Below are 11311 nucleotides of genomic sequence, written 5' to 3' on the forward strand. Positions count from 1 at the left end.
TAGACATTACATATCTTATCACAATCTGTCCAATAACCACGTTGAACTCATCTCGTCTCACCTTAATCTACAACAGCGATAATAATAGTATCGTTAAGCTACGAAAGATACAACTATCGTACAACGAATGACAAACTTTTTTCATATTAAAACGGGAAACATCTCCTTTGTTTTCCTTACTTTCCCAAGTCTATAAAAATAACAAGAACACATACAACCTTCAATTATATACCTTCAGCACCACAACACACCCAACAACCCAACAACACAAATCAATCTACACAACATTAAGTGCACAAACGCTACCAACAAAACTACTATTTAACATGACGAGCGGCAAGCTCGGATTAGAACCAAACCCCAACTCTTTTCCCATATCCCCCATACTTACAACACCATCAAACGCATATAAACATATATATTGACATGACATTCCAGTCTTATATCAATCTTAAAAGTAACATCAAATAGTCCAACAAGATAAACAACAACATGAACAACTTCTAGTTATTATGTGGCCGCTCCTTCTACTAATTACAAAATCATCAACATACTCAACATATTTAAAAAGCAAAACAACAATAACAACATTATAACCAAGCTATTACCCATGATTTCCATCCATAAGAAGCCATATATATCACTCCAAAAAAGCCAAACACAAAACAACAACACCTTACACCTGTATTTCATCCAAATAACTTAACCAACATAAAGGTGTTATTCTTCATCTTAGCTAACTTTTGATGTTAGGTTTAGGTAAAACCACCTTGGATTCACCTTGGAACTTCGGAGAACTATTAGAGAGGTGTTGAGATAGTGTGGGAACTTTCCTTGGTCGAAAATAAAAAAAAATGAGCCTAACCTCTTTAAAATGTTCAAGGGACGTCCACCCCCTATGTGGGTCGGCTGCCTGCGCAGTCTTGCAGAAACGCGAATATCTCTCTACTCTGATATTATATTGACAAAACATTTAATACGTTGTAAAAGACTCGTAGATCTTTAATTTGGTAGGTGGACCACCCCATAACTCCAAGTATATTGGGAGAAAAGCTCAGTGACATTAGACCCAAATTTTAGTAAAATTATGAACGTATCAAGCATTAACCTTTGCCAACTTTTGTTTTACAACGTGTTTGACAATAATACTTAACATACAAATATTATATGATTCAATTACTTTAAAATAAGACCTCCTTAGAATTTAAGCACTCTTAGTTTTACCCCAAAAGTAAGGGTTATAGCATCTTTTATTCGCTTAGCCTCCAACCCTCACAATACTTCCTTAACACCTGTTTTAACTCATCATTATAGGTCCTTAAACTCTCCATCTTATATAGATTCACTTAAGACACATTCTAACATGAAAGTACGGGGTGTAACATCCCCCCCCCCCCTTTAGAAACATTCATCCTCGAATGTTAACTCTTAGAGACTTGCAAAACGTTTGCCAGATCCTCTGTACACTGGACTAAAACTAACTTGCACGCAACCAGAAAACACACTATACATGCCACACAGAAGGAGGAATAGACATGCTTTTCAGATATAACAGTCAAGGCATCAACTCCCACAAAATCCACATCAAGCTCTAAACATCAAGCAGAGTCATCCAATACCAATTAGCATGAGATAATACAGCTTTATGCCTACATGTTAGTTATATATGCCAAATCAATAAATAATCATAGTTTAAATATCAAGTGTACACAATCTCAATACATTCATAGTTCCTGACACAAAGTACCTCTTAATCATAATCTAAGCACCCTCACGGTACTTGTATCAAAGCAGATGGCCCTCATGCACACACATACACACTCTCAGCACTCTATGGGTGCTTGATACAAGTACCTCACCAAGCACATGTAAATAACCATGTGTCTGCGACCACGGTTAATACCTGACTCCGGCAGGGCGAGTTCTTGCCCAAGCGTTGATCGAATCTAATTCAACGATCAATATCATCTAGCCCAACATGGGGCCTGGCCCACGCGTTACCTCATTATTAATATCAAATCGGCTCTATGGCCCATAATCAATCATCAATCCGCTCAAGTCTTCATATGCCAACATCTCACAAAAACATAATTCAATGTACCAAACGGAATATACCAACCTACTGCAATTTAGCTTAAACTCGTGTCACGTACAAGGACGCCAACAACATGTGAGATAACATATAAATAGTGCACAGAGACAAAGATATAACATGTGGATATAATATCAAGGCTGAAAAGTATGACTACGACTAAGGAAAATAGCCCTATCATGCCTCGACACGTAAGCAAATAGCCTAGACATGATTTCTAGCATGAATGATAGCTCACATAGTCATACAAATGGAGAAAACATAATATCAAGGATGCATAATACCCGAATCATGAATAACCACAATGCACGCATATACGCTCGTCACCTCGCATATATGTCACCCCCAACATATAACAAATATCACACCCAATGGAAACATTACCCTTAGACTAAGCTTAGGCAAGTCTTCAACCTCGAATCAAGTCAAAACCTCGATCGAGCCCTCCAATCGCGCAAATCCAAGACAAACATCATCCAAGAAAGTCAAAAATATCATAGGAAGTGATCCCAATCCATAAAGTTTCGATCTTTGAAGAAATTCCCAATAGTCAATAAAAGTCTCCCAGGGCCCACATGCCCGAAATTCAAAACCAATACCAAAATATGACAATACATAACCTACCGAGTCCAAATATGTAATTAGCTTCCAAAATCGAGTTCAAACTCAGTACTAAAATTCCCAAAATACTCTCTCTTAAATTGTAGGCAAAACCCCAAATTCCCTTTCAAAATTCCAAGCTTTATGTATAGAAAATCATGGGTAATAAAGATATAAATCCAAATCCAAGTGAAAATTGCTTACCTCTATTATAGAAGTGAAATTGATCTTCAAAATCTCCTCTTCTCGAAGCCTAGGGCTCAAAATATGAAATAATTGGCAAAGACCCGAAATTGGACAACTTGAATACACTACCAGTCAATACTCTTCGCGATCGTGTCTGCCTCCTCACGATCGCGGAGGCCAATCTGCCTCCATCCCCTTGCTACTCTTCGTGAACGTGAAATCTAAAGCACGAACGCGAGGCACCAATCCCAAGCAAGACTCCTCAGCTTCACGAACGCGTGCCCGATCTCGTGAATGCGGCCCCCTCCAGACCAAGACTATCCACGAATGTGATATCAAGGTTGCGAATGAGATTAACAAAACCCTTTTGCCTCAATTACCTTCGCGACCGCGATGACTCACTGGCACCAACAACTTCAGCAGTTCCAAACTTTACCAAAATGATCCGAAACTATCTCAAATGACACCCAAGCCCCCTGGTGACCCCATCTAATTATACCAACAAGTCCAAATACATTATCCAAACTTATTCAAAGGCTCAAAACACCATAAATAACATCAAAACCATGAATCGTCGATCAAAATCAATCTCTTAAGATTATAAACTTCCAACTTCTAACCACACTTCCGATTCAAGTCTAACTAATCCGGAATAAACCTGAACTTTGGACACGAGTCCCAAATAACAAAATGGACCTATTCTAATTCCTGGAACAACAATCTGACCCCGATAGCCTCATAGTCAACTCTCGAACAAACTTGTGAACTCTACAGTTCTTCAAATTGCCAACTTTCGCCCAAATAGAGCCAAAAACCTTCTAGGGACATCCAAATTTAAATCCAAGCATACGCCCAAGTTCAAAATTACCATACGAATCTATTGAAATCATCAAATCTTGATTGCGGGTTGTTTACTCAAAAGTCAAACCTTAATGAACTCTTCCAACTTAAAGCTTCCGAATTGAGAATTACTCTCCCAAATCAACTTCGAACCTCTCAAAAATCAAAACCAACCATGCACGCAAGTCATAATGCATAATGTGAAGCTACTCAAGGTCTCAAAACGAAGTGCTAAAGCTCAAAATGACCGGTCGGATCAAATGCTCCTAATAAAATTAAGTTTTTCTTTTGGACTCTCTATCATGGAAGACTTTCTACTAATGCTTACCTCCACTCTATTGGCCTATATATTACAAATGAATGTTCTTTTTTTCACAATAATTCTGAGAATGCTAGGCACATATTTTTTGATTGCCCTAATACTTAATCCTTTTGGACCAATATTAAAGCACAATGCACTAATGAGCTTACTTAGATTGATATTATTTTTGACAATGACAACTGGCTGACCACTTGGAAGAAAATCGATAACAAAACTTTCAATAATCTATTACAATGGGACAATCTCATTCCCTTATGTTTTTGGCACATTTGATTAAGTAGTGACAAAAATCGTATCAATAATAAGAAAGAACTTGTCTCCCGTATTGATACTATTGCTAAGGTTGTGGAATATCTTTACATCTCTAACAATTTTGTGGGGAGCACTACAAAGGTCTCTATCCATGTTAAGTAGGAGCCTCCAAACAGAGGAATATATAAACTCAACACTGGCGAGGCATTGCTAGGAAACCCAGGTGTGGGGGGAATAGGAGTAGTTATCACAAATAGGGAGACTGGGTTATGGTCAGGTGCTATTTCTGGAATCAATTTGGGCAAAGCTGCTGGTCTCCCTAGTACTTGTGGTGTCAATATTCCTTACAAGATCAGCCCTTCCACTGACTGCTCCAAGTACCTCACTTTTTTTCTCTCTCATGCTATCTTTTAAATTTTTTATTCGGAATCTTTATACCAACAACCAGGCGAATACATAGAGTACATACTAATTGTACACAGCTAAACATAAAATATTATACATAAATTATACACATAGCATACATCCGCTAATTAAATTTAGTATAAGCAGTTGAATAAGCAACTATTTAGGCTAACTCTTCTTTTTTACTTTACTCTAAATAACATGCTCTTATATTAATAAAAATGTTAGGCCTATGTTTAAAGCTACAAAATTTAAGAGTACTTGTGATATGTGTCAAAAGTCTTTCATTAGTCGTGTTTAGTCTAACACTGTCATTAAAATACTGTCCAGAATAACCTTACTCCTATTGATATTATTTTAGATTCTGCAGAAGTGATCAATATATTAACTAAAAGACACGAAACTTATAGTTCTTTAATTAATGAATGCAGGTCGTGATGGAGATGCTGGGGAATCAAAAAGCCAGGCACTGCTATAGGGAGCAGAATAGGTTGCAGACTTGCTGGCCAAGGAAGGAGCCAAGATTTTTTTTCTGTTGTTGATAAATTTAGAATTTTAGTAGTTCTCCCGTGTTTGTCAATAAAGTTGTTTGGGCAGACATACTAGGAACTACTTTTTCTGGGCAAATTACTGCTTGTAATAGTAATGATACAATCGTAGATACAAATTCTGGTGTTCTTCAGAATATTAACCCGGCAACTATGTAACTATTTTTGTGCATATATACTATTATTATCTTTTCAACCGAAAAAAAAAAAGGAGACGTTAAGTCATATAAGATAGCAGAAAAAAAGTTTAAAAGATAGATATATGGATCCATAAGTAAGATCCATAACACAACCGCCAATTTATTACACAGTACTGGACTATGAGTTCGAGGGACATAGAAAAAGGAAAAAAAGAGACAACAACTTGATACAAAATACAAATGGATCCATAAGTAGGATTATAGACGAACACATCATATTTTTCTCTTCAATATTGCACTACTTCCAAATTGTGCGGGGTAAAATTAGCTTATTTCATCAGCCTTACTGGACCCTGCATCACAAGTCCAACAAGCAAATATCAATATTCAATACACATGCTGCCATGTCCAATACTCTATTTCGAAGAAAATTCACATATCACAAGAATTCTACTTTACACAATTAAGTATTTACTAGCTAATGTGCAAGTGTTCCATTATCTGCTTCTTTACACGACACAACGCTATGAAAACAATTATTTGTCAATTGTGAGTTAACAACAAATAGGATAAAACTGATTCTGGCTAACTAAGTAAACATGTATTTCCTCTGTTTCACTGTATGTAACATTATAATTATTATTTGACCCTCTTCCTCCAAATCCCTCCACGTCAAATGAAATGGGGAAACAAGGAGTTTTAATTTATATTGGTAATATATTACGCAAGAACTAGTTTTAAAAAGTAATTAAACTCTCTGTCTCGCAGTTTTAAACCCATTGCACTATTTAATGGTTTGTTTGAGTCCATCTCACAATGTGGTCCCACGTGATTGTTGAACAAACATTAGAGCAAATTAGCCCGAAATATTGTAATGCAGTTTGTTTGGAATGAACAAGTGGATAATCCTCTCAATTTTATTTTAATGACAGTGTTAGACTAAACACGAATAATGAAAGACTTTTGACACATATCATAAGTACTCTTAAATTTTGTAGCTTTAAACATAGGCCTAACATTTTTATCGAATATAAGAGCATGTTATTTAGAGAAAAATAAAAAAGAAGAGATAGCCTAAATAGTTGTTTATTCAACTACTTATACTAAATTTAATTAAAGGATGTATGCTATGTGTATAATTCATGTATAATATTTTATGTATAGCTGTGTACAGTTAATATGTACTCTATGCATACTGACTCGATAAATAAATAGTGAATTAGCATGGTTGTTGGTATAAAGATTCCGAATAAAAAATTTAAAAGATAAGCGAAAATGAAGCAGATAGAATATAAGGATAAGAATAGCATGAGAGAGAAAAAAAGTGAGGTACTTGGAGCAGTCAGTGGAAGGGCTGATCTTGTAAGGAATATTGACACCACAAGTACTAGGGAGACCAGCAGCTTTGCCCAAATTGATTCCAGAAATAGCACCTGCAGCTGATTTCAGGCAAGTGCATGCAATTTGACGATCTTCTGTGGTCCTTGCAGAATTCACCAGAGCCTTAACGCCACCGCAACAACGTCCCAGAGGCCCCGTGTTTCTAAGATAAGCAAGACAAGGTGCCAAATTCGACGTAACCTGGCCACAGGTTATGGCTTCTGCGCAGGGTGCAGCTACCACCATGCACAATACCACAAAGCATGCAATTTTCCCAGCTATTTCCATTGTTTTAGAGGAAAAGAAAAAGCTGCAAACTATTTGTGGAATGAAGTATCTAGCTAGGGGAAGATATAATAAATGCTTTAGGGAGTAGGAGCTAGTGTTGGATATAGAACACTATAGGACCTTAGGGTTTTTATAGGGAGAAAATTGGATTTGATTGAGAGAATTAATTATCTGATAGTTGGGTTCTATTCAATGCTTTGAAATTAGGGTAATGTATCAGCTCGTGTTGAGGGAAGAAATTTGACATATCAGTCTGATTATTTTATATGATTTATATTTATTGACATACTCTCTCGATTTCAATTTATGTGATCATATTTTCTTTTTAGTCATGTCAAAAAGAATGACTTATTTTCTTATTTGGTAACAATTTACCTTTATGCAATGATTTATAACCGCACAAAATAATTGTGCCTCATTTTACATCACAAGTTCAAAAGTCTTCTCTCACATAAATTAAAACGGAGGGAGTATTAGTTGTATGGTGAAAGTCTCTACTATAGATGTGGAACCAGAATTTTAACTTTATTAATTTTGTATTTTAGAACAATCACTTCAAATGGCTAATAAATAGATTCAAAATTTAATATGTATATACATATTTGTAATAAATTTTTTAACACAATTACATTATTTAAACAAGCAATTGGGTTCCACATCTCAACTTGTTACTATCGTTGTTAGGCCTATTGCCTGAAAATCAAGAACCTCTATAGTAATTACTTAATTAGGAGTTGTATATTTCTGAATCACCATATTGAAGCACACCTTTTGCTTCTTTAGGAGTAGTTAGGCTTTGAAGTATAGTGCATATCAGGTTCTTGAAACAATTTTCATTGCTTTTTAACCCCATGTTTTACGGTTTAATATTTAAAATATAGAAATGCCACAAATGATTTCGGAAATGCTTACGAAAATTCAACATGGTCAGCGAGATTATAAACTGTGTATACACTGCTGGTGGCAACATGGAAAATAATTTTCTTTTGCGAGATCAAATATATTAACTTTTGTACTTTAGTTTTTTCCCCCTTCTCTTCCCTAGTTGTTGAGCAAAACAGTAGCATTCAATCTAATAGGAGGAGACAAAAGACAAGGTCCACAGTCTGACCAAATCAGCGATAGATTGCATCATGTTGTGCTACCTCAATAATGAATATTGCCGTTGCCGCATTCTATTTCCTACCACTCCATCTGTCGGTGCTCGGTAAGCCAATACTTGTTTCTATTCCAATCTTTCCCAGTTAGAGATTTGTTCTTTTCTTTGGGTAGGAAGTGAAAGAAAAGTCTTGGCGCAATGATAAAATTAAGTTGACGTCATGTTATCAAAAGGTTAATAAGTTCAAACCGCGAAAATAATCTCTAATTGATATTAAAGGTAAGTCTGTGTATATCAGATCCAATGTGGTAAGATTCTTTTCTAATCCCGCACATAGAGAAAGCTTAGTGCATCGGGTTATTCCTTCTTGTTTTGTGTTGTAAGTTACATATATAAGCTATAGTTTGTCTTGTTACACCTAAGTTTCAATGATGACAATAGTGCAAATCTAACTTTATCTATTAATTGCAGAAAATTAGGAGGGCGGTACTTATTCAAAGGAAGTCTTTTCGAAAGGAAACAAGATCAAATGCAGCAAGGACAATGCTAAATCAAAGGATGTCAAGGCCATAAAAAAGGAAACAAGATCAAGTGCAACCGCTATAGAAAGTTAGGTCCTACTTCAAGGATTGTTTTGGAATCTCGAGATTCTGAAGACTGATTGATCAAGTCAAGCCACAAATCACTCCTTTGATTATGGATACGAAAAAGGACGTAAATGAATCCAGCCCATCTCTTGTTGAGGATTCGGAGGCACCCCTTGGGTTAAATCTCTTAGAATATTTTGTGCCTCAATCAAGGGTCAATCTGCAACGGCTACTCAAAACTCTCGTATAAGAAGATTGGTAGACTCAAGAATTTAATTAAGCAATTCACCACTGTTTTCTATGTCTTCCTAGTTCTTAACACAAACACTGTATTTCTAAGTTTACTAGTATCTCAACAGATAGGAAGTGTTAGGAAGCAAATCAAGAGTTGTGTCAAGCTTATAAAACATTGTTGCTGAAAATCATTAGTGGTAAACGATCCATAAAAGTACTGCTACTGTAATCAACTATTGAAGATCTAAGAGACCACTTGTGACCCAAGAAAATTGGATGTAGGTACCACACCGGTACTGAACCAGTATAAAACTCATGTGTTCTCAATTTTTAAATTCCTTGAAATTTACTTTTCTTTGTCAATCAAACATGCTGATAATAAGAAGTCGACTAAGTCTATTCTATGTCGACCAAGTTTTTTTAATTAGTTTCAATTCACCCCACCCCCTTTTGTACTTTCAATTGGTATCAGAGCAAGGCTCACGAACTTTGCTTAATAGCAAGTGAGGAAAAGATCATGGGATCAAATAGAGTCGTTGGAGAACTATTCCAAGAAGGAACTTCTGAGGTATGATCCCCTTACTTCAATGGTCAGTACTTCTCTCATTGGAAAGTGCGCATGGAGACCTACACTATGTCATATGACATTAAAGTTTGGCGCATGATCAAAAAGGAAAATCTTCCAATTCCGGCAAGGAAGGATGACAATGGTCAAATCTTAGTATCATTTGATCCTCTTGATTTAGATGATTACACTGAAGAACAATCAGCCGTAATTCAAGTGAATGCTAAGGCAAAATATCTGTTGTATAATACTATCAGCGGAGAAGAATATGAAAAGATATCAAGTTGTAAAACTGCAAAGGAAATGTGGGATAAGTTAGAGGTCACATATGAAGAAAATAAAAAAGTGAAAGAAATAATGATCAATCTTCTAGTTCGAGACTATGAATTATTTCAAATGAAGGATGGAGAATCAGTAGAGGAAATATTTTCCAGGTTCAGCAAAATTCTTCGAGACTTAAAATTATTTGGTAGACCAATCAAAAATGGAGAACAGGTAAGAAAAATCCTGAGAAGTCTTCCCATGATTTGGCAACCCAAAGTCATTTCTTTGGAATGTGAGGATCTTGACAAAATATCCTATGATGAAATTAGAAGTGATCTAATTACGTTTGAGAAAACATACTTAGACATGAAAGTTCAACAAGAAAAGAAGAAGACAGTTGCATTCAAAGAAACCGTAGCTGAAGAAGAAGAAGAAGAAGAAGAAGAAGAAGAAGAAGAAGAAGAAGAAGAAGAAGAGGAGGAGGAGGAGGAGGAGGGAGGAGAAGAAGATGAGAAGATAGCTATGCTTTTCAAAGCTGTAACAAGCATGATGAAGAAGAACATAAACAGCAGAAGAGGTAAATCAAATTTCAGAAAAGGGAAGATGAACAATAATAATGACAAAAATGACGGAAGATGCGATGAGTGTGAAAAATATGGACACATCCAAGCTAAATTCCCTTAACTGAAAAAGAAACCAAGCAGGAAATTTCAAAAGAAGAAATCCTTTGGAGCTTGGATTGATGAAGAAGAATCTGATTACCAAGAAATCGCCAACATGTGCTTTATGGCCATCAAAGAAGATAGCGATGAAGAATCACGTGAATGTGGTCTTATGGAAGACGAAGGAACAAGTGAGGTATGTCTTCCTACATGTCCTAACTACCATGAACTCCAAAAATTCATTGATATTGCTCCTACAGATATTGAGAAAGTTCTTAATGAACTTCAAAAAATCCAAAGAGAAAAGAAATACTGGCCTTTGAAGTTGGAAGTATGTGAAATTGAGAGAGATATGCTTCAAGATGAACTTAATGAACTTCAACTTCAACTGAATGGATTACGAAAATCCATCAGGCATAGTTCAGTTAGATCAAATTAGTTTACTCCTTATCAATTTTCGACTAGAACTAGACATCTTTCTACATGTACTTATTGTGGCAAAAATGGGCACAACAATAACCATTGCATGATTAGAATTAGAGGAGAAAAAGCCTCTGAAAATTTTAATAACCCCCCATGTTTTTACTTCGGAAAACTCGGTCATACCTCTAATCATTGCAGGTTTAAGAACAACAGGAGATGGGTCTGGCAACCCAAGCCTTCTAGTCAAGCCAATACTCAGAGCACTAACCATTTAGGACCCAAGCAGGCTTGGGCACCTAAAAATGAGTAAATATTTTTGCTGGAACAACGCAAGAAGAATCAAAAAGGGAAATGGTATCTTGATAGCGCGTGTTCCAGTCATATGATTGGTGACAAACAACTGTTCAAGACAGCCACCAAACTA

General features: G+C 36.0%; 2 protein-coding genes across 2 annotated transcripts; one reads left to right on the forward strand and one right to left on the reverse strand.

Annotated features, from left to right (window-relative positions):
• Positions 1 to 5477: 5477 nt before the first annotated feature.
• LOC104121565 (non-specific lipid-transfer protein 1) lies at positions 5478 to 7165 on the reverse strand. The gene is made up of 2 exons (XM_009633593.3): positions 6719 to 7165; positions 5478 to 5738 (listed from the first exon to the last, which is right to left on the reverse strand). Exons 1-2 carry the CDS (start codon positions 7051 to 7053, stop codon positions 5729 to 5731), a joined length of 345 nt encoding a protein of 114 aa, XP_009631888.1. The 5' UTR covers positions 7054 to 7165; the 3' UTR covers positions 5478 to 5728.
• Positions 7166 to 9592: 2427 nt separating this feature from the next.
• LOC138896051 (uncharacterized) lies at positions 9593 to 10486 on the forward strand. The gene has a single exon (XM_070180828.1). The coding sequence runs from the start codon at positions 9593 to 9595 to the stop codon at positions 10484 to 10486; it is 894 nt and encodes a 297-aa protein (XP_070036929.1).
• The last annotated feature ends 825 nt before the right edge of the window (positions 10487 to 11311 follow it).

This window comes from Nicotiana tomentosiformis, chromosome 7 (assembly GCF_000390325.3).
Source record: "Nicotiana tomentosiformis chromosome 7, ASM39032v3, whole genome shotgun sequence".
NCBI classification, from domain to species: domain Eukaryota; kingdom Viridiplantae; phylum Streptophyta; class Magnoliopsida; order Solanales; family Solanaceae; genus Nicotiana; species Nicotiana tomentosiformis.